General features: G+C 43.8%; 1 protein-coding gene across 2 annotated transcripts; it reads left to right on the forward strand.

The window, feature by feature from the left end:
• The first annotated feature begins 3210 nt into the window (after positions 1 to 3210).
• On the forward strand, positions 3211 to 23517 carry Tdrp (testis development related protein). Of its 2 annotated transcripts, XM_013515063.1 has the most exons (5): positions 8510 to 9884; positions 10617 to 10688; positions 17566 to 17633; positions 17792 to 17895; positions 20792 to 23517. In XM_013515063.1, the coding sequence occupies exons 1-5, from the start codon at positions 9701 to 9703 to the stop codon at positions 21135 to 21137; spliced, it is 774 nt and encodes a 257-aa protein (XP_013370517.1). In that variant the 5' UTR covers positions 8510 to 9700; the 3' UTR covers positions 21138 to 23517. The 2 variants fall into 2 exon arrangements, with proteins under 2 accessions (XP_005373920.2, XP_013370517.1); XM_005373863.2 differs by lacking the exons at positions 8510 to 9884; positions 10617 to 10688 and adding an exon at positions 3211 to 3232.
• The last annotated feature ends 2520 nt before the right edge of the window (positions 23518 to 26037 follow it).

Consider the following 26037-nt stretch of genomic DNA (forward strand, 5'->3'; position numbering starts at 1 on the left):
CAGTGAGAGTTCCAGGCTTCCCAGACACATGGGCTTCTTGCTGCCTATCTCTGCAGTCACAGGAGAAAAGCAGCGCAGATAATAGTGAGTGCCTGAGTGTGCTGAATAAAACGTTATTTACTAGCTTGGCTGGCTCGAGGGCTGTTGCTTGCTGACTTCAGACCAAAATATCTTCAAAATCTCTTCTAACTGTGAGGTAGCTTAATTCAGTAGAATTAGTGATACAGATTCCTATGATTTAGGGTCAGAAATCAATATTGTTGTCATGAGCTCTTTGTATTCTTCCCAAGCTTGCTTTTTATTAGCAAGAATACTTACAGTTTTAAGTGCTTTCACATAACTTGTCATGTTTGGTTCTTTATCTTGTTCCATGAAGAAATAAGCAATGTGGTCAGAGAGATAGTGAGAACCTGTCTGTCCATATTTATCATGTTCAGCCCAGTGAGCACAGAGGCTGAACAGAGTTGTACCTGGCTGTAGGCAGCAGGAGGTATGACAGTACTAGCCATCTTCCTCGTGGGGCTTGGAGCTGACGGCGCCTGTGGACAGACTACCACCTCTCTCAGGTCACAAGTACTGGGGCACAGCTAGAGGTGGCAGTTTCCAGCACCCTCTGTTACATCAGTGGTGTTGCAGTCACATCTGGCCAGTTGCAGATGAGCAAAAATGGGGCATGTACATCCCAGGATGTGCTTCCCTCCCTTCCAGATGCCAGTCCACCCTGGACCATGGGGATGAGAGCACTGGGCAGAGCTGACAGAGAGATAAGCGCAGGGCCCCGAGTTCCTGGCATTGTAGGTGTTTGACAGCTTTCCCGGGCCAAGGAGAAAAAGGGATATAAACTGTGTCTCTGTTGTTTTGTCCTATTCTGTTACATCTGCAGACTCTAAGGAAAGGCTTTATTACACAAAAACCCAGTGGACTACTATTTGAGTCCTTTTGAGTGCTTCTAAGTCCCATCCCTCTTCCAATTACTTAAATTTTAATAAATTATCTAGTGTAATTTAGTGTTCCTTTCTAATATTATATCTCCTTTTAGATCTTTTTTGTTGAGTATTTGGCTATAGCTAATGCTAAAGTTGTCGACTGAAAATGGATAACATTTTTTAAAACAAAGTTGTTCTATAGTGAATGTGTTTTTAAAAAATAAAATGTTTTCCCACAGTGTAAACAGGGATCCTTGGATGTATGATCAAGCCCTTGTTGCAAGGTGTTTTATGTATTCCCTCATAACCACAAAGAAAATATCTAGAGAAGATGTGCAAAAGAAAATGAGAAATAAATCAAAATATATCACTACCAAAACACACACACACACACACACACACACACACACACACACAGAGGAAGGAAGGAAGCCAAAGAAGAGGAACAAAATAACCTCAAGATACAGAGCACATTTAACAAAATGGTGATATTAAGTCCTATCAGTAATTTCTTTCTTTCTTTTCATTTTCTTTCTTTTTTATTTCTACTGGGGATTAAACCCATGGCCTTTAGCATGCAAGCAAATACTCTGCTGCAGAGTTACATGCTCAGCTTTTTTCATTTTTGTATTTTGAAATAGGGTGTTGCTAAATTGATTGTGCTGGCCTTGAACTCAGGATTCTTCTGCCTCAACTTCTTGGTATTACAGGTGTGCATTGTGGGGTCCATCTGAAGTCATTACTTTCAATGTAATTGAATTTTAAAGTCTCCTAAATGGATGAAAATCATAGCACTCTGGGAGGCTGAGGCAGAAGGATCACAAATTTGAGCCCATTCTGAACAACTTTGAAACTTAGTAAGCTTTTGTCTCAAAATAAAAAACAATAAAGAAAAAGGGCTGAGGATATAGCTCAATGTGGAGGCCCTAGTTTCAATTCCTAGTATTAAAACAAGATTAAGATTTTATACTTTCTGTATGATACTCATTTTAGATATAAGGACACACATAGGCTGAAAAATGAAAATATTGAAGTGGATAATCCACACAAAAGATTTTTCATGCTTGCTATAAAAAGAAGTGACCATACTTATATGAGATAAAAGGAAAAACTATCACAAGATGCAAAGGACAGTGTATAATGGTGCAAGTGTCATTCACAGGGGAGGTATAATAGCTGTATATGCACCTTGCAATAGATCACTCAAACATATGATAAAATATTAAAATAACTGAGGGAGTAACAGTAACATAATAGTAATAGATTATATGATCTATATGTAGAAAATCCACATTTCACTAAAAAATGTTAGAATTTATTATTTAATGTTAGAACAAATTTAGCAAAGTTGCAGGAGGCAAAATCAACATGGAAGCATTAGTTGTATTATTGTACACTAACAATAACCTAAAAAGAAAACTAAGGAAACACACAGACATACATACATACTTGTAGTGACACCAGTAAAAATACAGCATAGGAATAAATAAAGGGTGTGAAAGCCTTACATGCTGAAAACTACAAAGAACTGATGAAAGAAATGAGTCAGAAGGCTTAATGTTGCTAAAATGTGCATCTACCTGAAGTGTTCTATGGATTTAATATAATCCCCACCGAAACCCCAGAGGCATTTCTGTGTCTTTACAGCAACAGAAAACATGTCTTAAAATTTGTATGGAATTTCAGAGGATTGTAAATAGCAATTTTGAGAAAGAAAACAATCTTAAAGAAAAAGCTGGAGGCCTCACACTTCTTGACTTAAAACATATTATAAAACAGTGGATAATCAAGACAGTAATCAAGGCATAAGTAGGGACATAGCGAACAAATGAACAGACCAGATGGTCAAAAATAAACTGTCATGTATGTGGTCAACAGGGGCTCTTGGGCTCCAAACTCAGGACCTTGCGCTTGCCAGGCAGGCACTTGTGCCACTGAGCTATATACCCGGCCCTTACAATTGAGAAAAGACCATCTCATCAACAAATAATGTTGGGAAAACTGGTTATCACGTATAAAAGGGTGAAGTTGGACCCATAGCATACACCATGTATAAAAATTATCTCAAAATACATTAAAGACCTAATTGTAGGATCTGAAACTTTAAAAGTCCTGGAAGAAAACAGAGGGGAAAAAGTCTTCAAGACTTTGGATTTGACAGTGATTTGTTGGACAAGACACCAAAAACACAGGAAAAAATAGACAAGTGGGACCATATCAAAACTAAGAAGTCTTCTACAGAAAAGGAAATAACATAAGAGCAACCCTCAGAATGGGTGTACATAAATTTTTCAACTGTATGCCGGGTAAGTGGTTAATATCTAATATGCAAAGAACTCTTTCAACTGAACAACAAAAAACTTGTTTAAAAATGGATAAAAAAGCTTGAATAGACATTTACTCAAAGAAAATATCTGAGTGGCCTGTAAGCACATGACAAGTGTTCAACATCAGCAGTCATCTGGAAAATGCAAGTCAAAAATATAATGAGATATTATTTCACAGTCATTGCATGGCCACTCAACAAAGAAACAAACAATATTCCTGATAGGAGAGGATGTGGAAAAATAGGAGGACTTATGTACTATGGGTGGGAATGTTATATGATGTAGCCACTGTATAGAGGCTCCTCTAAAAATTAGAAATAATACTACTGCTTGATCTAGCCATCCTGCTTTTGGATATATATCCTAAAGAGTTGAAAACAAGATCCTAAAGATATATTTACCCATGTTCATTGTAGCACTATGCACAATAGCTAAGAGGTGAGGACAGTCTAAATGTGTATGTATAGATCCATGGATGAAGAAAATGTGGTTTGTATGTCCAGTGAATATTCTTCAGCCTTAGAAAGTAGGAGTCCTGTCATAAGCTTTTATGTGGATTCACCTTGAAGCATGATGCTTGTGAACTAAGCCATTCACAATGTCCTAATTCCACTTACGTGAGGCATTGAAAGTAGTCAGACCCTTAGAAAGTAGATGAGCTGGGCCAGCACTTGGGAGGCTAAGGTAGGAGGATTGCTGTAAGCTTGAGGCTAGGCCCTGGCCTACATAGTGAGTTCAAGGCCACCCTGAACCACACAGTGAGACCCTGTCTCAAAAAAAAAGGAAGTAGTGTGCTGGTTGCTAATGGCTGGATGAGAAAGGGGTGTTCAAATCTGTTCAGAGTTTCAGTTTTATAAGACAAAAAAATGTTAAAGATCTGTTGTACAACTGTGCATAAAGTTAACACTTCTAAACTGTACACCTAAAAATGGTCAAGATGGTAAACTTTAAGGCTTTTCCTATGTTAAAAAATGGGGTTTCCAGGCCACTCATACTGCGCAGCTGATTGTAAATTGGGGGCTTTCACAACCCTCAACTAGGCTCAATCATGTATTAGTAGAGAAACTCCCATTCCAAGGGGCACCATATCAAGCAGGGAAACCCAGCTGAAGCAGAGGACAGAGTTCCTCTACCATGTCAACCTCACAAGATGCTCACCACATGACAGGTCAGTGCATGTGCCGCTGGGCTCCAGGGTTGGTCTAGTGAAGGGCTGCACCATTCCTTGGTTTTCTGTGTCTAAGAAGCCTGCTAGCCTGGTATTTCTGAGATGGCTTTGATATCCTGTATGCTCATGTGCACTGATAAGATCACAGGTATTTTTTTTATTATTAGCATGATTCATTTACTAGTTTGTGGCTTATCACTGTTCTATGCAAAGTTCTTTTTGTTAAATTTGTGTCCAACACTTGTGGTGATCCGTTTGCACAGACAACTGACAAAGTCATTCTGCCTCAAGACCCTTGAACTCCAAATGCAGCAAATGGCTATTTTTAAAAATAAATAACATGGAGTCACTGCTGGCAGGGCACAGCCTACTATCCACAGAAATTTTACAGTGCATTTAATATCTGGTAACATAAGGTGTAAGATGTAAGAAAATGTGTTTGTCTTTACATGTTTACTTTTTTTTGTTACTAAACCAGTTTATGATCATCATCTTTCTCAGCAGTTTATTTTTAGAGCAGTTTTAGGTTCATAGCAAAATAAGTGAAGGGCACAGAGACTTTGCACCTGCCCCTGTGCTCATGCACGCACAGCCTCCTGTGTCAGTCCCACAGCGGGGTGCATTTCTTAGAACTGATGAGCGCATAAGCCATTGTCATCACGCACAACCCATGGCTTACAGTAAGGGTCCACTCTTCATGTTTGATGTTCAGTGGGTTTGAGCAAATGTATAATGACAGGTACCTACTATTCTCATAGAACATTGTTTCATTGCCCTAAAAATCTTCTATGTTCTACCTAATCATCCTTGCCTCCTCCTGGCCCCTGGCAACTACCAATGCTTTCACAGTCTCCATGTTTTCATCTTTTCCAAAATATCATACATTTGAAACCATACGACATATAGCCTTTTTAGATTACTTCCTTTCACTTAGCAGCATGCATTGAAGTTTCCCACATGTCTTTTCATGGCTCAGTAATTCATTTCTTTATCCGTTCATCTGTTGATGGATGTGTGGGTTGTTTCCACTTTTGGCTGTTATGTATAATGCTACCATAAACGTCTGTGTACAAGGTTTTGCATCCACCTGTTTTCATTTTTGTAGGTATGTTCCCAAGAGTGGAATGGTTGGGCCACATGGCAATTCCGTGTTTAGCTGTTTGAGGACCCGCTGCTGTTTCCTCAAGTGGCCACGCCATTTTACATCCCCATAGGCAGAGTTTGAGATTCCGATTTCTCCACATCCTCACCAACACTACTTATTATCTGCCTTTTTTTTCTGGCTATCCTAGTGGATATGAAGTATTACATCATTGTCATTTTGATTTGTATTCTCCCAAAGTTTATGATATGAGAATCTTTTAATATGTTTACTGGCTATTTGTAGTTTCCCCAGAGACTTTTCTGTTTGATCTTTCCTCCTTTTAAAAAATTGGGAATGTGTATTTTTTTTGTATTTTAAAGTTTTTTATATATTCTAGGTAAAAGCCCTGTATTGTATGCATGAGTTGGAGTTAGTTTCTTCCATGCGGTCTATTCTTTGTTCCCTTGATAATGCCTTTGAAGCATACAAGTTTTTAATTTTGCTGAACTTTAAACTGTTTTCTTGTATTGCTCTTGGTTTTGGTAGCTCATCTAAGAGTCTTTTTCCAAATTCAGAGTCATGAAAATTGCTCTCATATTTGCTCCTAAGAATTTTATAGTTTTAGCTCTTAAATTTAGGCCTTTGATCCATTTAAATTAATTTTTGTACCTGGGTGAAGTAAGGATCCAATTTCATTCCTTTGCACGTAGCATTCAGTTGTCATGTCGCCGTTTGTTGACCAGAGGGTCCTTTCTCCACTGAGTTGTCTTGGCACTGTTCCTGCAGGATCAGGCTGCCGCAGAAGTGTGGGTCTAGTTCTGGACCTGTGCCTCTATTCCTTTGGTCTCTGTCCACAAGCTAGTACCACACATTGCTTTGTGGTAAGTCTTGAAATAAGAACCTTTGCCTCTTTGCACACTTTGTTGTTCTTTTTTAGGTTGTTTAGACTGTTTTAAATCTTGTTTTTCCATATGAATTTTAGAACTAACATCAATTTTGTAGAAAAGTCATCTAAGATCTTGTTAGGAATTACCTTGAATCCAGCTAAATTTAAAGAAATATTGCCATCTTAACAATGTTTTTATTTTCTAATCAGTAAAAATGATTTGTTTGCTATGTAGCTAGATTTTTAAAAATATTTCAGAAATGTTTTATAATTTTTAGAGAGTGGATTTTGAACTTTGTCATATTTATTCATAAATGTTTTACTTTTTGACATGATTATGAATGGAATTGTTTTCTTAGCTTCATTTTTGAATTGGTCATGGCTGGTGTGTAGGAACACATTAGATTTTTGTATATTGATCATGTATTTTTTTTTTTCCCAGTGCTAGGGAGTGAACCCAAGACACTTTTTTATTTTGTGACAGTCTTGCTAAGTTGTTAAGTTGACAAGCTGGCTCAAACTTGAAATTGTCTTGCCTCAGCTTCAGAGAGTACTGAGATTATAGGTGTGTGCCATCATATCCAGTGTTATGTGTGTTGTGATCTTGCTGAACTCGTAATAGTTGTAGATTTTTAGTAGATTCTTTAGGACTTTCCATATAAAAGATCATGTAATCATGTAGAGATAGTTTTACTTTTTCTTTTCCTATCTGGATACTTTTTTGTTTCTGTTCTTGACGAATTGCTCTGGCTAGACTTTCTTGCACAGTGTTACGTAGGCAGAATAACAGTTAGTACCCTTGTCCTTGGTCTTAGGAGGAAATCTTTCAATCTTTCACCATTTAGTGTGATGTTAACTGTAGGTTTTTCATAGCTGCACATTATCAGCTTGGGATTTTTTTTTTTTTTAATCCTGAAAGGGTGTTGGGTTTTGTCAAATTTTTTTTTCTTTTCTTTTGTCTCACATTCTCCTCCTACCCCTCTTCTTTCTTTTTTAGTGCTGAGGATGGAACCCAGGGTCCTCTATCGCTAAGCTATATCCCAGTCCCTAGTAGCTGGGTTAACACATATGTACCACACACCTGGCAATGAAATGCCTCTTATACATCTGGTGATGTGATCATGTGATCTGTCTTTCCTACTCTCCTTTTTTGTGGTAGCGGGGATGGTCAGTACTCTTGTTTGCCTAGCATATATGAAAACCTAAGTCCATCCCCAGTACTAGACCTTGTTCTCTTGATATAACAAATTTTTTGTTTTAGCATGTTGAACCAACTTGCACTCTAGGAACAAAGCTTACTTTACCATAGTGTGTCATGTTATTTATTTATTTATTTATTTTTGAATTCAACTTATTAGCATTTTGTGAGTATTTGGGGGGTTATATTTATAAGAGATATTGGTCTATAGTTTCCTTTTCTTGTGATGTCTTTGTCTGGTTTTGCTATCAGGTTAACACTGCTCTAACAAAGTAAGTTCTTTCCTTTTTTACATTTTGGAGGAACTTCAGCAGAATTGGTACTACGTCTTCCTTAATTAGTTGGCAGAATTCAGCGGGGAATAGATCTGTGCCTGGTATTTTCTTCGGGGCAGGTTTTTGATGATACCTTTAACCTGTGTTTTACTTATTTTTTTAATTTAAACAGAAAAAAGTACGAAATAATAATAAAACAGAGTTTCAAAACAGGCTAGTAGGAGAGTAACAATAATCAACACATTGCTTATTGTTATATTTAACCTACGTTTTAGATGTGTTTATTTTGGCATCTTTATTCAATTTTGAATTTTTTTCACTTTGACATATAGCATAATTTGATCTATATTACCGTCTGTTTTTAGTAGTGGTATAGCTTGTTTCTAGGTGTCCCCCAAAGCCTCATGTGATCTTAGGTGGGGCTTTTAGAGGTGGCTGGATCTAGACTGTGTAATGCTGGAATCAGTGGTGTAATGCTGGGATTTCATGGTGCAATGTTGAATAAGAACATAAGGGACAGAAAAGGCTGCTGTTGTCTTGTCACTTGTCATTTGCTTGCTGCCTTCTGGCTTGCCACAAACTGTTTCTTCTCTGTGATGCCCCTCTGCCAGGCCACCCTGCCTTGGAGCCAGCCAAATATGTACTGAAACTTCTACAAACTATGAGCCAAAATAAACCTTTTCTCCTTTAACTGTGGGTGTAGTGGGTATAGTAGGATGTCTATTTGGGGTATTTTGTCTCAGCAATGAGAAAGGTAACTAAGACAAGTAGTATAATTGCAATTACTTAAGATTTTAGTGTGATTGATGTCAGGCATCTTGCCAGGTTCTGGGGCCTAAGAACAGCATCTAGATCTTTGGCAGGGGTGTGGGTTGTTGTCACCTCTGGACTGACCTGCACCCTGGACAAGAAAGCTCAGAGGAGTTTGGTGGCTTCTGGCTCACAACACTGGAACCTGGCCAGGGATGCCAATGGGAAGGATATAGAGATGACCTATGCTTGACCACAGGAGGAGACATCCTGTTGTGCCCACTGCCCATTCCAGCCCATCCAGAAGGCCAACCCAGCAGTACAGTGTTCATGTAGGAAATAGGGGAAAACAAATGAAGAGCTCTTCTGCTGGTGTGGTGCAGCACACTGCTCGGGACTTAGAGAGCTCTGGAGCTTCTTGAGGGTTGGTGTTTTATCCCCGAGGCTGGCAGGAACCTTAAACCCTCAAAGGGTTTAAGGAACTGAGTTTAACGCTCTGTGCTCCTGAGAGTTTGCAGTCTTGCCCAGTGTGAGGCTGCTGCCTGCTGGCTGTCACTGTCTGTCCCTGTGCGTCACACAGGTCTCCAGGGCAGGCTTCTGTTCCCTGCCTGGCCGCCTCCCACCTCCTCGGCCCCCTTATTCTCCCTCAGTTTTAGTTTATTATTTTAAGCCCAGGAAATCTGGATCCTTTATCCTGTCCAGTTTTATCTTCTCTTAAAATCAGCCAGACCTATTTCTGTAATGCTTTGTTTACAGCATGGTGTTTATAATCACTAGCAGTTCCTGCCTTGGCCCTGGTGAGCCAGGCGTGGCCCAAAGCTCCCTGTCCTGGATCTTCCTTAAGGCTGCTGCTTGTCCTCTTTCAGTCTGCCCTGTGCCCAGCTCCAGCCCCAGGGATGTCAGGCTCCTTTCCTTGAGCCTGTGTCCAGACCACTGGTTTATGCTTGCTGGTTGCTACCAAATGTGGCCGCCTTTTCTCTGTGTTTTTGTGATAAGAGCTGCTACAGCAAGCAGACCCTGAGGTCTGGGAATCAAACACAGTGGAGGTCCATTTCCTGTTCATGGTACCAGCGTCCCCTTCCTTTCATGGTGCCTGCAAGTGGTCTAAACAGCCCTGGGGAAAGAGAAGAGCAGGGACACAGTTGTGAGGCCAGCATGACTGGGGACCCTGGGCATTGCTGCCGGAGCCAGGTCTCCAGGAAGGATGGCGTCCTGCAGCTGCAGCGGCTGCTTCTCTCTGGTTCCTGTCGGTGTCTAGTGCTGTCTCTGTGTGAGTCAGAAGGTGACAGGGATGAGTCTTTTCTTCATTCTGCTTTTCCCACCATCCCTTGGCCTGGATATGTGACCTCTTTGTGTTCATGCTGGGTCTGGGTTAGAGAGCAATTCCTATCTCTTTCTCTTCTTGCAAACTAGGGAGCTCTGGAGGATCTGGTTCTTCCAAGCATGGTGTTACTCTCAGCCTGCTTTCTGTGTCCCCAGGAGGGTGGAGACAGCCCCAAGGGTTCTCATGGGGAACGGGACTTCTCGCAGGAGGCAGCCGTTGTCCTGCCTTCTCCAGGTGGCTGGCACCTAAGACATCAGCTGCTGTCTCTGTAATTTTGGGTGTGACTGTGCTCTCTCCATGGGGGTGGCCTCCACTCCAGGTCTTCTTGGGTGACACTTGCAGTTGCTAGTCAGAGGCTGCTTACTCCTGGGGTCGTGGTTTGTACTGCTGTACACAGCCTGGGCTTTGGGAATGGTCATTTTCTTATTGCTCTCACCCTAGGCTTTGGTGAAGCATTGCTTATCTGGTCACATTGGTTTGGTCAGCTTTTACATTCCCTTCACTGCCATGAAAATCAAGATCCATAACTTGCAAAGATCCCTCCCACCGTGATGCACAGGTGGCCAGCATAAGGAACTGGTTATTAAAACTGACTTAGTGCTCATAAAAGAGGTCTGTGTGGGCTTGTGCAGAACACTTACTGCACTCACAGATTTAATCCTTTTTGGCACTTTGCAGGCCAGCTGAACAAAAGAATATTTGTACAAGCAAGGCTGCACTGCTGTTTTAAGTCTAAGGGTCCATTTCTAGGTAGGCAGTGTTATGGTTTCTTATTTTAGAGTACATAAGTAATTCCAATTGTGTTAATTAATATGTTTTCATCAGGCATACAAGATTATGTGGAGCTTATAATGTATATTGGTTACATAAATTGAGTATTAAGTCATTATTTGTGAAAGGTTAATTTTTATTTCAGCAAAATACTTTGAAAATTTTGTGTGGGAAGTAACTTTTCCTTACTTTTCCAAGTAAGTAATTACCATTATTAATAGTAACTAGTCATTTAGTTTTCAAATATATTTACTTTAAAAGGACATAATATAGAAATTTTCAGAATGGGAAATGATTAAAAATGAGGCATACAAGCTCTGAATGAATTGGAAATCTGGCTTCCAACGTGTGTGCAAGCAAAGAACACAAGTTCATTTATCTTAATGATTGCATTGTCACTGCTGAGCAGTGACAGGTTTTGGTGTGTTAGAATTTAAATGATATTGGAATCTTTACATGGGCTGCTCTGAACTCAGTGATAGAGTATAAAGAAGTTGGTTAGCTCAGATCACAAGCCGGCACACTCACAACCCTCTTGGCCCAGTGTGCATGGCTGAGTGATGACGGCTTCTCCTCTGAAGATCAGCGAGTGCTATGCTCAGGCTGTTGATGATAGTGGGAAGAGTGCATGTGACTCGGGTGCCTGGTGGAGCGCAGACCCCTGCACACCTCACACGCACTAGGCCACTTCAGCCAGGGAGCTCTGTTTTCATTTCTGTGTGAGTAGGCTGGGGTCCATCTCCAGACTCTCCTAATTCTGACTTCTGCCCTTGGTTAGACTAGAGAAAGGGGACTAAAGGAAGCAAGAACACATCCAGCACACTGCACAGGGTCTCCATTCCTTCATAGGAGGCCTGAGGCCCTCAAGCAGCACGGCCTTCCTGTGTCCAGTCATTCTCCTCCTCTTCCTCCTCTTCATCTTCCTCCTCTCCTTCTCTCCACTGTTTTAAACTTTGATTTTCAGCAGAGTATGGCAGTGTGTATTTGCAGTTCCAGCTACATGATGGGATCTCTTGAACCAAGCGGTTCAAGACCAGCCTGTCTCAAATTTTTTTTTAATTTTTTTTAAAAGATAACATTTTACAGAAATTGCAGGAGGAAAACCACTACTGCCAGAGGTGGTGTAGCTGCATTCCTGATGGAGAGGAGCATGAGTGTGTTAGTGACAGGGCTGTCCTGGGACCAGGCAGCCTGTGCTATAGGAAGCTACCTAAACGACAGGGTGTGAAGGTCCTGAGTAAGCCCCTCTCGCCCTCTGTGGCAGAGCCACTGGACCAGCATTGTAGGAGCTGTCTGTGGTCCCATGATTGCCAGGCATGATAAAAATTGGCTGCCTGGTAAGGGAAAGCTGGGAAGATCGTGAAGACAGGACAGAGGGTGTAGATGCCTCTGGCTGCCATCACAGGCAGTGGGGCCTTCTGGTACTGAGGACCCCATGGTGTATTCAAAGGCAGTTTGTTTTGTTTTGCCCATTTTTCTACTTGGTTGTTCTAATTTTTTCTTGTTGCTTTGTAAAACTTTTCTTACATTGAGGACACTATGTATTTATCATTATATATTGTAATTTCTGTAGCATTTTGCTTTTTAACAATTTTTCAGATTTAAAAGGAACCATTAAGTTTGTTGAAAAGCAATCTGCCCCACCCCACAGGAGATGTTCTGAGAGACAGTTTAACCTGTTTCTCATTTAACTCCCTGTTTCCAAGTATAGTTTTCATTTTATCATTTTATAGGCTAAGAATTCTATCAAAAGACACAATCAGAACAAAGTTGGTTACAGACCCTGTGGCTTTATTTGCAGCTCTTGGATGGAGTGACTCTGCTCTGGCCCTGGAGCGGGAGGAGATGAGAATAGGAATAGGATACAGAGCAGAGGGAGAACTGCTGGGAGGAGCAATACCAGGCAGAGGGACCTGTCTGAGATTCCAGACAGCTTGGGCCTCCACACCAGCGATGCTCCTGGGTTTTGTGTCTCTAGCTGGAGCAGGGGATCAGTGCAACTGGGCCCCTACCGGCCGTCTGAGTTCTGTAGACACAAAGACCATCGCAGAGTATGTGTGAGCTGCCTTGCTCTGGATTCTGACTTAATGCCTTCTGTGGCTACAGACAGCCATGCTCTGAGGAGGATTAACTTCTGGGTTACAGGTGTGATGGCATCTATTGTTGCTGGTGCTGTTCTTCTTCTCACAGTATGTGTGGTGCAGAAGTTGTGTCACATGTCAGGGCATGTGCTTTGCTGTGGTGTTAGGTCCCGTGCTTCTTTCCGTGGCTCCTGTGTCTACACTGGGCCTTGTGGCTGCCCCATGCTATGGTTGCAGTGCAGCTCCTGGCTGTCTGTGGCTGCTGCTGACTAGCTGTGTGCTACCCTTAGCTGTTTTAGACAGTGAGTGGGACGCCTACCCTAGCTTTGCCACCTTAGTTGCTGGTTCTAGTCCTGCCCCTTGTGGGGCCTGGTCCACCCCGAATCTGGCTGTACTTCCCTCACTGTGCCCACCCATGCCCCACTCTCCTGGATGAGTGGGACCCCTGCCTGCCCTGGCTGCCCACCTCCACGTACCAAGCTGAATGACTTTGTCTGATCTTCTCTGACATCTTAGCTGGTGACCCTGGGCAGCACACCCCTGGGGTGGACTGAAGACCTGAGGTGGCTGAGGGAGGAGGATGGCAACAGTAGTGTTGTTCTCAACTGGTCCTATCACAGGAAATGAATTAACTTCTGTCCTGTGCATCCAGAGTGAGGCAGCTTGTGTCCCGGGGGAGCTGAGAAGATGACCTCCCAGGTTCCTGTGTGCTGTGGGACCTGATGAGGACTGCGGCTAAGAAGTGCTGTGATTATCACTCTGTTTCCAGAGCACAGCTGAAGACATGTGTCTGTAGTCTGTCTGATGGGTGACTCATATACAAGGCGAAAAAGTGAAAATATCCTCTGTGTTTCCCAGGCACTGGCTCTTTCTGCAGTGACCAGTCGTACTCCTTTCCAGGGACATTGCACAAGCAGATAACCAGCTTGTATCACAAGCACATTCACACATGTGTACCCCCATGTGAGACATGAGGTCACCCCAGGGCACTTGCCCTGTGAGTTTGTCAACACATCTTGCAGTGGTTTCCTGTCTGAAGTCCCAGTTTGTGGTGTCCTCACACTGGCTGGGTGTGTGTGATCCCAGATGCAGTACAATGTGTGTGTGCAATCCTTGATAGGGTAGTGTGTGTGTGTGTGTGTGTGTGTGTGTGTGTGTGTATGTGTGATCTAGATAGGGTACAGTATGTGTGTGATCCCGTATTCAGTACAGTGTGTGTATGATCTAGATAGAATATAGTGTGTGTGATCCTGGATATAGTACAGTGTATGTGTGTATGTGTGTGTGTGCACACACACATGCACACATATATGTTCACACGTACACATGAGATTCTAGACACTGGGTGGGTGTGCAGCTCTGAACACCATGTGGTGTCCTTCTGAGTATACCTGATTCTGTGATAGTCCTCAGTGGACAGGAGCATGGGGACCGTGGTCTCTCCCTGTCTGGGGTCTACCAGGCTGCATGAGGTTGGTGTGAGCCTGTGCTGCTCTGAGGTGCCCTGCATTGGCCACGTGTCTTGGAAATTTCCCTGTATCGTGATACTCTAGTCTGATAAAGGGGGCTTGGCTTTGGTTTCACAGTTGGCCTGTTGCCTGAATTCCTCCAGAATTACCAATGCTCTTAACTCGAGTGTTTAAACATAAGATTATCTGAGTCTAAAATTCAGAATGGCTGGAAATTCAGAATTGCCTTTCCTATGTCATGACTGAACCCAGCCTGGCTGCAGGTGGACAGCAAAGTGTCTGTGGCTTGGACACTGGCCCCAGAGTGAGGCTATTTCCATGTTCCATCTTCAGGAAAGACAGGGATAGAGGCAGTTTATGGCAGTGCCAAAGAGAGCCCTGCAGGGGAGTTGCCCTCTCTCCCTCCCTCCCTCTCTCCCTCTTTCCCTCCTAGGTTACCTCAGCCAGCAGCACCCCGCTGCCAGCATTAAGCCTCAAGTAGGAAACTTCTGGGGTGTGACCAGTGTGTTAGGGTGTGGACTTAGGGCTCTATACAGCTACATTCACCCACCCTCTTTTTTTTTGTGGTAGTAGAGATTGAATCAGGGAGCAGAGAACTACATCCCCAGCCCTTTTCATTTTGCTAAATTGCCTAGACTGGCCTCAAATTTGTGATCCTCCTACCTCAGCCTTCCAAGTAGTCAGGATTATAAGCATGTGCCAACACTCCTGGCTCATACATTATCCTCTTTGTTATCCACACCAGGAAACACAGCAGCAAGACCATGACAACAAGTAGTAAGTGCACTCTCCCATCCATTTATCCTTCAGGACACCTTCCAGGACTCCCAGACTGTAACCAAAGTCTATGTGCACTGTTTTTACCCATTTATACAAGCCTGTGATAAGAGTTGTCTTAGTCACTGTCTTCATCACCGGGACACAGGATCCCAAATCCACAACTTAAAGGAGGAGAGGTTTATTTTGGCTCATGTTGCAGCCCATGGTCAGCGGCTCTAAAGAAGAAACAGCATGGCAGAGGGGCCTGGTGGAGGACAGCTGTCACAGTGGCCAGGAGCAGACAATGAAGGGAGGAGCCAAGAAGAAAGAGATGCCCTGCCAGGCCACACCCCAGTGACCACCTCTAACAGCAAGTCAGCTGTGAGCCCCTGTGACTCAATAACCATCCAAAAGCCCCACTTGTGAGCACATGAGACTCTTGGAGGAATTTCAGAAATAAATCATAACAGCTAATGTATAAATTAGGCATAGTAAAAGATTAATAGCAATAACTCATAAAATGCGGCAGTTACAACAATAGATATAACTAGTATGTCAGTACTCTTGAGCTTTACAGCCATTGTTATGTCAAATAAGGGTTGCTGGGCCCAGGTGCTGCGATACTACCACAGTTGACCCCATACCTGACAGCCCCTGAGTGACAAGCAGGCAGGTAATGTATGCAGAGCAGACACACTGGATGACTCATGCCCAGCTTGATGGGACAGGACTGTGTGGATTTGTTTGCACTGCCCAGGATGCAGCATAATTTGAAATTTAAGAATTAGTATTTATTTCTGGATTTCTCCATTTAGTATGTTCAGACCTCAGCTGCCTGTGGGTAACAATCTGTGGGAAGAATGACCTTGACTAAGGGGACCACTGTACAGTGTAGGCCTGGCTTCCACATCCCATGAACTCTGTTGTCACTAGTATGAAAACTATGTCTCCTGTGTGGCTTAATGAGGCTTTTTTTAAAAAAAAAGTACCTTTAGAAAGAGTACATGTGAGATTACTTTTGGTAAAGCCACCATTAGAGCATCTGGACTGAGTGGCTCACTTCATGGCTGCTTGCTTTGGCTGAGTGGCTGACAGTCTTAGCGCTCAGTTTCCACACCGTGGATCCAGTGTGTGTCCTGTGGGTTACTGTTCAATCCATGGATGAGGCACGTTGGTGGTGTACACTGTTACCCTGCAGGGTCTAGATGGGTCAGAATCTGAATTCAGACTTCTTGGTGGGATCCTGCTAGCAGCTCATCTTGCTAAGCCACGTGGACTGCCAAATACGCATGCCAGTGTTGCACAGCACTGGTGAATTATCACTGCCTGGAAGGTCTCAGAGTAGCATTGAAAACTGATGCTGAACACCTGGTTTATTGACATTGCGGTTTCTTTTGGAGTGGGCACAGCACCAGCTCCATGATTGTTAATGTCTTCCCAGTGGGTTTTTGGGCCATTTGCCCTTTGGAACACAAACCTCTGCCTAGTTTGGGATCCTCTAGTCTGGCCTGATAGGTGGAAAGTGGGATCTGTGGGTCTTCCACCAGCTCCTGAGGACATCCCATGCTGGGGACACTGGATCCTTAGTCGTAGGCCTGTGTTGGTGGGTTAGCTGAATTTATGATAGATTGTCTCATACTAGTGGCATCCCAGCTGCTCATTTTAATTTTTCAGTGTTGTTTTATTTCTGTATTCGCTTTTTATGACATTTCAGATTATTTAAAGCTCCGTCTGCCCCATTGCAGGGCCCTTCCTCTGGACAGCCCCAGCAGGGATAATGGATGCAGAGGAATGTTAAACCTTGCAATGCAAATCTGGACTTTCAGGAAATGTTAGTTTCTTTGTGTACATTCCTTTAAAAAAAAGATCAAAGTATTTTACAGATCTAGGTGGCATTAATTATAAGATACTCAGATTTCAGAAATGGAAATTGTATAAAATGATTTGTTTAGAATCAGCCAAACATTCTTTCTTCTCAGACACCTGTACTTGTGGAGGTGAGGGCAAGGGCCAGTGTCCCCTCAGGTGCTGAAGCCTCAACTGGTACAGAAAATGCCTGTGATTCAGACAGGACAGACACCCTTTGCTGGGATCAGGCTCAAGCATTGGAAACTTGATTCCTACTTGTATGGAAAGCTTTGTTTGACCACAACCCTCATTATCTCAACCTACTTTAAGGCAAATGTGATTATTGACTAGCACATTACCAGATGTAGGTCACTCAGCAGCATGGACAAGCAGGTAGGACTGTCACCATCATATCTAGGATGACAGGTGGCTGACAGGCAGATATCTCAGTGTGTGGAGACATGCAGAGGGAAGAGGCAGCATGACCAGGAGTGATGTGATCAGCAGTGGACCTGCTACAGATGGTGCCCTAGTGTTTTCGCAGCCGTTGTCATGTCATAGTGCCACAAGTTGGGTTTGTGAAGACGCCACTTATATCAAGTACAGCACATGTGATGATGAGTACCACGTAACACTTGATAAATATGTACAGTACCAGTTTCCGTATTTACCATCCTGTGCTTTTCTCCATTATTTTAGAGTGCTCATGGCCCTGTGGGTGGAAGTCTGCACCGTACACGGAGCTGTGGATATGCTGGACCATTTGGGTTTGTGTCAGGATACTATGATATCTGCATAACTAAACTGCCTGACAACACCTCTCCCAGACCATATTCCCATCTACAGACACCGAACTCACTGGAATAGAAAACAGATCTGTTGATTTACTACATCAGATTTGACATTTTTCTTAACCTTTTGTTAGGTTCAGGGAACAAGTTTCCGAGGTTGGAAAGATGTGACTTCTCTGTTTAATAAAGATGATGAACAACATCTGCTTGAAAGATGTAAATCTCCCAAGTCCAAAGGGTAAGTCACAAGTATCAAATGATCATTTCATGAGAGGGAGGAAGGCGTAGGGAGGTGGAGAAGATGGCTGCAGTGGAGAAAGCACCAGGGCCCTTGGACAGGCATTGCCCACCCCAAGGCACAGCAGATCCTAGTCTGATTGTGTGAGGTGACCCCAGAGATTTCCCCTTCCATTACACAGAAATATGCATTTTTTGGAAGTTTTAGAGACAAAAAAAAAAAAAATGTGCCTTTTGTGAAAACACCCAGGGGCCGTAGCATTTTGAAACACTATAGAAAGGCTAAAAAAAACTTAGAATTTAAAATTGAACTTATTGGCTTTAAGACACTCTATAGCCATACTTAAAATTTTTATTACTTTCAGAATATAAAGGAAAACTGTTAAAAAGGATTGATTGCTAATCTGTAAATGATTTTAGAAAATTAAACTGATTTAAATTGACACACTGCTGCCACTTTATAAATATTTCACAATGTTAAAAAGTGCATTTAAAGTTGGAAATAGTCACGGACTGCCTTGTAGTAGTGCCACCTCCTTTTAGTCAACTTTTACTGCTCTGACCAAATACTTAAGAAAAAACAGTTTAAAAAGGAAATATTTATTTTGACTCATGGTTTCAGGCCTTAGCTGGCTCCAAGACAGAAACATGGTACAAGGGCGAGGTGGAGGAAAGTTGCTTACCTCGCAGCAGCCAGGAAGCAGAAGAGAGAAAGGAGTGAGTCTAAGATGAAGGCGCTGAGGGCAAGACACAGTCCCCGAGGTCATAGCCCCCGACCCACTCCCTTCAGCTTGGCCCCGTCTCCTAACCACCCATTCAGCTGTGATCCCAACACTGGCTTAATCCGTTTATGCAGTTAGTGTCCTCATGATCTGATCAAACCCCAGAAGCTGCATTTCTAAATGTCTGGGCCTTTTGGTGGACATTGCTCCAAACTGTAGCATTCTACTTCTGGACTCTCAAGTCCTCTTCATTATGCAAAATGTTTTCAGTCCATCTCCAAGAGTCTCCATAGTCTTTAACAGCTCCAACATTGCTCGAAAGTCCAAGTCCAGAGTCTCCTCTGAGACTCAAAGCAATCTTTGTGTGTGACCTTATAAAAGTAAAAAACAAGTTACATACTTCCAACCTGTAATAGCAGAGTTCAGTTTCCCATTCTGAAAGAGAAGAATAGGAAAATAGCAAGGAGGAATTGGCCCAAAGCCACCTGGAAACCCAGCAGGGAAAACATTAAATCTCATAGCTCCACGTCCAGCATCTGGGCAACATTTATCATGTAAGCTCCAATGGGCTTGGGCAGCTCTGTCCTCATGGCCTGCCCATTGCAATCCACATGACTTCTAGGGCTGGCTCTACTCATTACCTGAGCTTTCCTTAGCAGACACTCCTGGTATCTCTCTTTGCCACTGCAGCTTTGCTTTCACTACCACAACTGTACATACTGTCCTCTTAGGGGCTTCCCATAGGGATTCTACATATTACCTACCCGCCCAAACCTTCCTTTGAAATCTGGGTGGAAGCCTTCAGGACCCTGTAACCCTTGCATTCTGCATGTCTGGCTTGATTGCTTTTAGAACTGTGGTAGGGCAGAATATTGTGGTGAAAGCATGTGGAGGAGAAAAGCTACTCACCTTATGATGGCCAGGAAGCAGAGAGGAGAAGAGCTAGAGAGGAAGAGGCCGGGGACAAGATATAAACTCCAAGGTCATGCCCTTATGACCCACTCCCTTCAGCTAGGCCTCCACCTCCCATTAGCCAGCTCAGCTACGTGCTTAGCATTAGATTAATCCCTTGGTGAGGTTAGTTAGCGTCTCCATATCCTGTCATTTCCCAAAAGCCCAATCTCTGAAATGTCCTTCTAGGGGACATTTTTTATCTTTGCAAGCACACCTGCAAATTACTCTGTGATAGGAAGTGCTGTTTGTTGAGAAGGCTTATCTTGGTGAGCTATACGTGGTTTCCTTCTGTCAGCACCACGACATCTGTGTGTCTGTGCTCCTCTGCTCTGAGGGCAGGTGCAGCGCCTTGCTTGCTCTAGTGGAGCATTGGCTCTGCCTGCTCTCTTGGTCCCTGGAGAATTAGGGCAAATCTAGTCCCCTTGGCTACCAGGGACCTGCTGATCTCTGGAGAGAGGCCTGGACACCCATGTTACTCACAGTGTTCTGGGAGCTGGTCAGGGGTGGCCCATGGCAGCAAACTCGTGCTTTGTGTTCATTTTTATAGTAGAGGTATTCTAAATTCTTATTTTTGTTGTGTACCTACTAAATGCTGGAGACTAGGTTGCTATGAGTAGTCCTATTTAAAACCTAGTTGCTAAATGGAGTCTACCCCTTCTTTCCTAATCTGGACCCTGGATTTCATGTATGGTTTGCTCAGGTGCCTGAGCACTCCCTTCATATGGCCTTGAAAGGTCCTTCCTCAGCCTGCAATCCTCATACCTACCCTCCTGATTGCTGACATTTCAGGCATTTGTCATTGCTCCTGGCTTGAACAGTTAGATTTCTTTTTATCTTTTTGTTTGTTTGTTCATTTTACTATTTTCTTTTTTTGGTACCAGGAATCAAAGTCAGGGCCTTGCGCTTGCCAGGCAGACATTGCACTGCTGAGCTACATCCCTGGCCCATGAACCCAGATCCTTAATAACACTTTCAGATCTTGTGTCTGAGAATTGAGCCTTTGCTTATGCCAAAAGTATCCCAAAGTATGGCTTATACAAGCTGCATTAACAATGGGTAGTGACTAATTTTTCCTTATTAAACTTTAGTATTTATTTAAAATGTTTGCACATAGCTCTGTGTTAGCTTTTACGTAATTTAACAGCTTCAGAAGGGAACTTTATGAAATTGACACATTTATAACATTGGATCACCAACATTTAATTTTTTCATCTCCTACAGAACTAACTTACGATTAAAAGAAGAGTTGAAATCAGAGAAGAAGTCTGGATTTTGGGACAATTTGGTTTTAAAACAGAACACACAGTCTAAGAAGCCAGATGAGATCGAAGGTTGGGAACCTCCAAGACTTGCTTTGGAAGACGTGGCAGCTGATACAGGGGATGCCTCGAGTGACTGCCAGCACTGGTCAGGCTGGGAGGGTGACGCAAAGGGTTCCAGCAAGTACACCAGCCTGTCCAGCTCAGTAGCCAGTTCCCGCTGGAGCCTGCGGTCAGCGGGGAAGCTGGTTAGCATCAGGCGGCAGAGCAAGGGTCACCTGACAGACACCCAGGAGGACGTGGAATGAGCAGGGCAAGCCATGGTGCCAAGTGTATGCACGCCTCGTGCCATGGCATAAGCTTTTGGGTTTGCCAGGCCTAGTGCCCTTCTGTTCACCCCATTCTGTTGTCAAAGCCTCCAACTGTACGGTAGGAACCCACTGTCTGCATTTCGGGTCTGATGCACTGAGGCTCCCAGGTGAACACATGCAGGTCTGCACTTGGTTGCCTTAAGTGGAACGTCTACCCTTTGCAGTCCATGTTTGCTTAACCTGGACATGCAAATTTTTGGTGTCATCCCACAATGACTTGCAGTCAGTCACAAAGTATTTCCCTGCTACTGTCAGCTACAGTTCTGTTTTGGGACCTCCACATTCTCCCCTGCATTCACACTCAACTATCCTTGATGCCCTCAGCAAGTGTGCTGTCTTCTTCTTCGAATAGGAGCTTGCAGCCCTGGAGGCAAGATGAGTCTTTCCAGGGTTACGCTAAATTCTCTTTAACTTGCAAGTTAAACTGTAACTTACTAAATTTTTTAAAATATGTAACAAAGTAAATACTGGAAAAGCAAAGGTTATATTGGAGGGTCAGTGGCACCTCAGATGCGTGTTCATCATTGCTGATGGAGGAACAGTCTCTGCGCTTGATGGTAATCTTGCTTCTCTGGATTTTAGTATTTCTCCTGGATTTCTAAATACTCTTCTTTATTACCTTCAAAAATTTGTATTTTTAGTTCAAAGATTAAAGAAATGTTATAAAGTGAGGATGAATTTTAGTCACTGGGCAATTTTGTTTGGAAAATGTTAACTTGTTAAGTATGGAGTTAACTATACACTGAAGTGCCTCTTTTCTATTATTCCTAGGTGTTTAGCTGTTTGAAATGTGGTTGATGTGAGATCTATAGGAAGTGTTTTCCATGCAGATAGCTTGGGGCTGACTGGAGAGCATCGTGCTCTGCCCGTCTCCATAGACCTGCTGCTGTCCCCACTGTGGCCGCTGTGTCAAGGGCGCTGGTTATGTCTGGAAGAGTGGCTTTTAGCGGCGGATGTGCAGATACCTATTTTAGGAAAAAGTGGCTTGATAGAAGTGTATTTTTACTTTGTTTAAAGAAAAGCCTCCAATTATACTGTATATTCCCCTCCTGGTGAAAACAAAACAACACAAAGTAAAAACAGCAGAAAGTGCCCATCCTTGAGCATTTCTGTGCTGTTTTATTTACCTGGATGTTCTGTCCAATGCTTCTGTGGCATAACTGAATAAGCCTGATGGCTGAGCACAGTGCGATGTGACAGAGTGTTTGTATTCTTAGACAAATTTACTTAATAAGGTTGTCCATTTTCTATAGCTGGCTACCCACCTATCCATCCACCCACTCATTCATCCCTCCGTCTATCTGTGTGTCTCTCTGTCTGTCCATCCATCCACCTTTTAGAGTAGAAAAAGACATTTACTTACCACGCCTTGAAAGAGGGACATGCTTTAAGCGGTCTTCAAATAAAAATTTATCACAACCTTGAAATTGTGAACATTTTGTTTAATAACACAGAGGAAAGTTTATGATTTTCAGTATAGTAGCTGAGTTGGGAAATTGTAAGTTTCCTCAGGTGCATGGTCGGGTGCATGGCTATGACCCTCCATCTCCTCAGAGAAATACTGCTGGGATGGCCCAGACATGCAGCATGCCAGGGCCCATGCAGGTATTTTATAGCAGTAGCTAGCGTGGGCTTATTTCGGGCTGTGCAGGGATGTAAATGCTGCACTTGAGACTTGAGCAGTCGTCCCGCTGGCTGCCCTCGCTATGCCTCTGATGGAACGCTAAGTGCCTGCAGTGCCTCACTGACATTCTGGTGCATATGCTAGGGGCCTCCGTGCTGTCCTTCCTCCAGAGGTGAAGACTGAGCCAGACTGGGATTGGAATATGCACTGTGAATTGAATTTGTATACAAAGATTAATGAAAAAATGACTTTTTTCTTCTGTTATATCTGGTTTTTAGTATAAATATTTATTGGTGTGCTATGGGGAGAAATGCCTTTTCTTGAAAGGACTCACCAAAGTGAATCTTGTGTTTACACAGTGAGCAGACTGGGTCAGCAAGCAGATGGGGTTGTGATTCTGAGCAAGTTGTGAGGACTTGCTGCTCTGGGCATTGATGCCCTGCAGCGTTCCGTAGCTTCTGACAGAACGTGATTGTCTTCAGGGAGGGACGGTTCCACCTTAATGCTGAAGTTTTTAAAAATAAAAGTACTGTTTTTGTCTTCATTTCTTTGTAGTTTGCATGATTATTGTCATCCCCTTACAGAAACTTTACTTGATCACTTAGCGCTCGTGGCACTTTCCTGACCTTGTAAACCTCATTTTAAGGTGCAGACTACATGTGTTTTCATAAATAAAGGAACGGTTTCACCTTGCATCATCCAGATGTGTTTGGGATTCTGTGCTGCTGGCTGGGCTGTCAGGGTGACTGAGCACCTGCTGCCATGCTCACCTGTGCCCAGAGTTCAGCTGTTTGGAGGTCTCATTGAGGCTGGGTGCCTCTCAGGTCCGTAAGCAAGTTTCCACCTTCCTCATCCAGTTGAGGAACAGGAACATCTCAGCATGGTACCTTTTTACCTAATCATTTTTATTCACCTTTTGGAAAGGTGCCACTTGGAAACAGATCCTTCTCAAGAGGCAGAGGCCTCTTACTGACCAGTTCCTGTGGGAACTTGATATGTAGGTGGGGCCTGTAACCTCTGCCTATCTGTAGATGCAGCTGTCCTGGTGGGGGGTGCACAGCCGCACTAGGCAACCTTAGACTGGTAACCCTAGAAGTGGGGTTTCCACTGTCTCTTGTGGCTCCAGGCTAACTACTGCCTGCCTGCAGTGACACTGTCAGGCTTCCTTGTGAGCTTCTGTGGGTTCCTGCTGTTTTCTTGCCTGAGAGCTGGGCATTGTGTCTATCCTCACCCTCTCCCTATGTGCTTTAGCCATTCACTCAGTCTGGTTATTAGGGTCATCTTTCATCTGACACCCCATTGCCCAAGCAACTGGGACACCTGCATAGGCCCTGAAGAGAGTTGCAATGATAATTTTGCAAGTCTCTGATAGCTGTTTAAGAAACATTTGAAACAATGAGAGGTTAACGGATGCCCGAGACCCACCTAAGAGCTCACTCCCCTATGAAGATGCAAGGGCCTCTGCCAAGAAGCAGGTCAGCAGATGCCACAGCCTCCAGGCACGTTTAGACTGCAGTGTGTGGCTCCTCCTGCTGCAAGGCTGCTGCTTCTGGTCAAGGAGCCCAGATCCTGTAGCAAGGGTTGGATAGGATGAAGTTATGCTCAGTTTATTTCAGGTAAGAGACTGTTCCACCATTTTGTAGTTCTTTCAAAGCTGAGAACTGCCACATACTTTCTGTTGGGTGATCGTCAAGCTGTGCACAGCCCTTGCCTTGCTGCCTGGGGCCTTTGACATCAGCATCTGGTGTCACATGCACCTTCTTGTCCTGGTGTTGGTCTTGGCCATGTGAGCCACGCTCAGGTACCTAAGTCCTGACAGCTGCACTGACAAGGAAAAATCTCACTGAAAGGAAAACATGGAATTTTCTAAGAGCAGGAAGGTGGTGACACACCTTTTGCCAGTTCTTGAGAAGTATAAAATTCCTACTGAAAGAAGACTTGCTTTGTTAGGGAACAGAGGGAGCAGAGCTGTGGCAATGAGGCCTGTGGCCCAGTCCTCTGGGTGGAAAGCGCGGCCTTCACAAGGGCTGTGGGGGGGCAGAGAGCCAAAGGCTGGAAAGCCGTGAGACCCTGACTCCCCTGGCTGTCCTCATCTTCAGTCAGGCTCCAAGCGCTGTCATCAGCGCCTGTCGTAGAGCTCAGGTTAATGGCAGGAGGCCCTGGACCCAACAGACAGCGCAGTTAGTGTTCATCAGCCTTTGCCTGGATAACGAAGGGTCCACTGGTGCTGGTGGGCAGAAAAGCTGTTCCTGGTCTCCGCCTTCCACCAAATGATGTAGAGACTCATGTGGAACATAGACCTAAGTCGTGGACACCGAATTCACAAGGAAGCTAGCCTCTGCAAGCTCCAGCAATGTTTTTTGGCTACAGCTCTCTCCCTGTGGGGCCATTCGCTTGTAGTTGGACATTTACCTTTGTGTGGTAAAAGCCTGGTCTCAACTGCATCCTGCCTGTCTGTCCACTCTTAAAATGCTTCTGGGTTGAGTGTATCCCTACTGGACAGACAGCTCGAGGCAGGGGCACTGTGGACTGCGTGCCTTGTTGAGTGGTCACCTCAGATTGTGGCAGTTTAAGGCTTGTTTGCTCACACGGCCTTCTGCAATCTCTGCAAGTGTTCATGTGCCAGGTCAGATTCACTTGGCACTGCAATCCTCTACACCAACCTGCGGCCTCCTGACCACCACCAGGAGCAGTGGGTTGTGTTGCTGTGTGATCTGCTGACCTGCAGTGGGCACCAGCTCTTCTTTGGATGTTTGGATGACATGTTTCCCTGCTCCCAGCTCTTTGTGGCATGTTTTTTAATATTCACCAGGCTGGCATCAGATTCCCACATGCACAGCTGGCACCCAGTGGGAAGGGCCCATGGAGAGCCCTCAATGAGAAGGTGGCAGGGATGTTTTTCTCTGTAGGGGAGGTTTAATAGCAATTGCTTTATTTTTTGAGACAGGGTCAGGCTAACCTTAAACTTTAGGTAGTCTAGGCTGGGCTTCAAAACGAGGTGATCCTCCTGACTCAGCCTCCTGAGTGCTGGGATTACAGGCTTTCACCACCACAAGTTAGCTGGGCATAGTGGTACATGTCTGTAATCCTAGCACTTGGGAGGCTAAGTCAGGTGGATCACTGTGAATTTGTCCTGGCTTGTATCTAGATGTCCCTGGCATTGCAATTGCTTTTCTTTTTGGGTGTTTCTCACATTTCATTCTGTGCATTGGG

The sequence above is a fragment of the Chinchilla lanigera genome, unplaced genomic scaffold (genome assembly GCF_000276665.1).
Source record: "Chinchilla lanigera isolate Chin_1 unplaced genomic scaffold, ChiLan1.0 scaffold00002, whole genome shotgun sequence".
In the NCBI taxonomy this organism is placed as follows: Eukaryota; Metazoa; Chordata; class Mammalia; order Rodentia; family Chinchillidae; genus Chinchilla; species Chinchilla lanigera.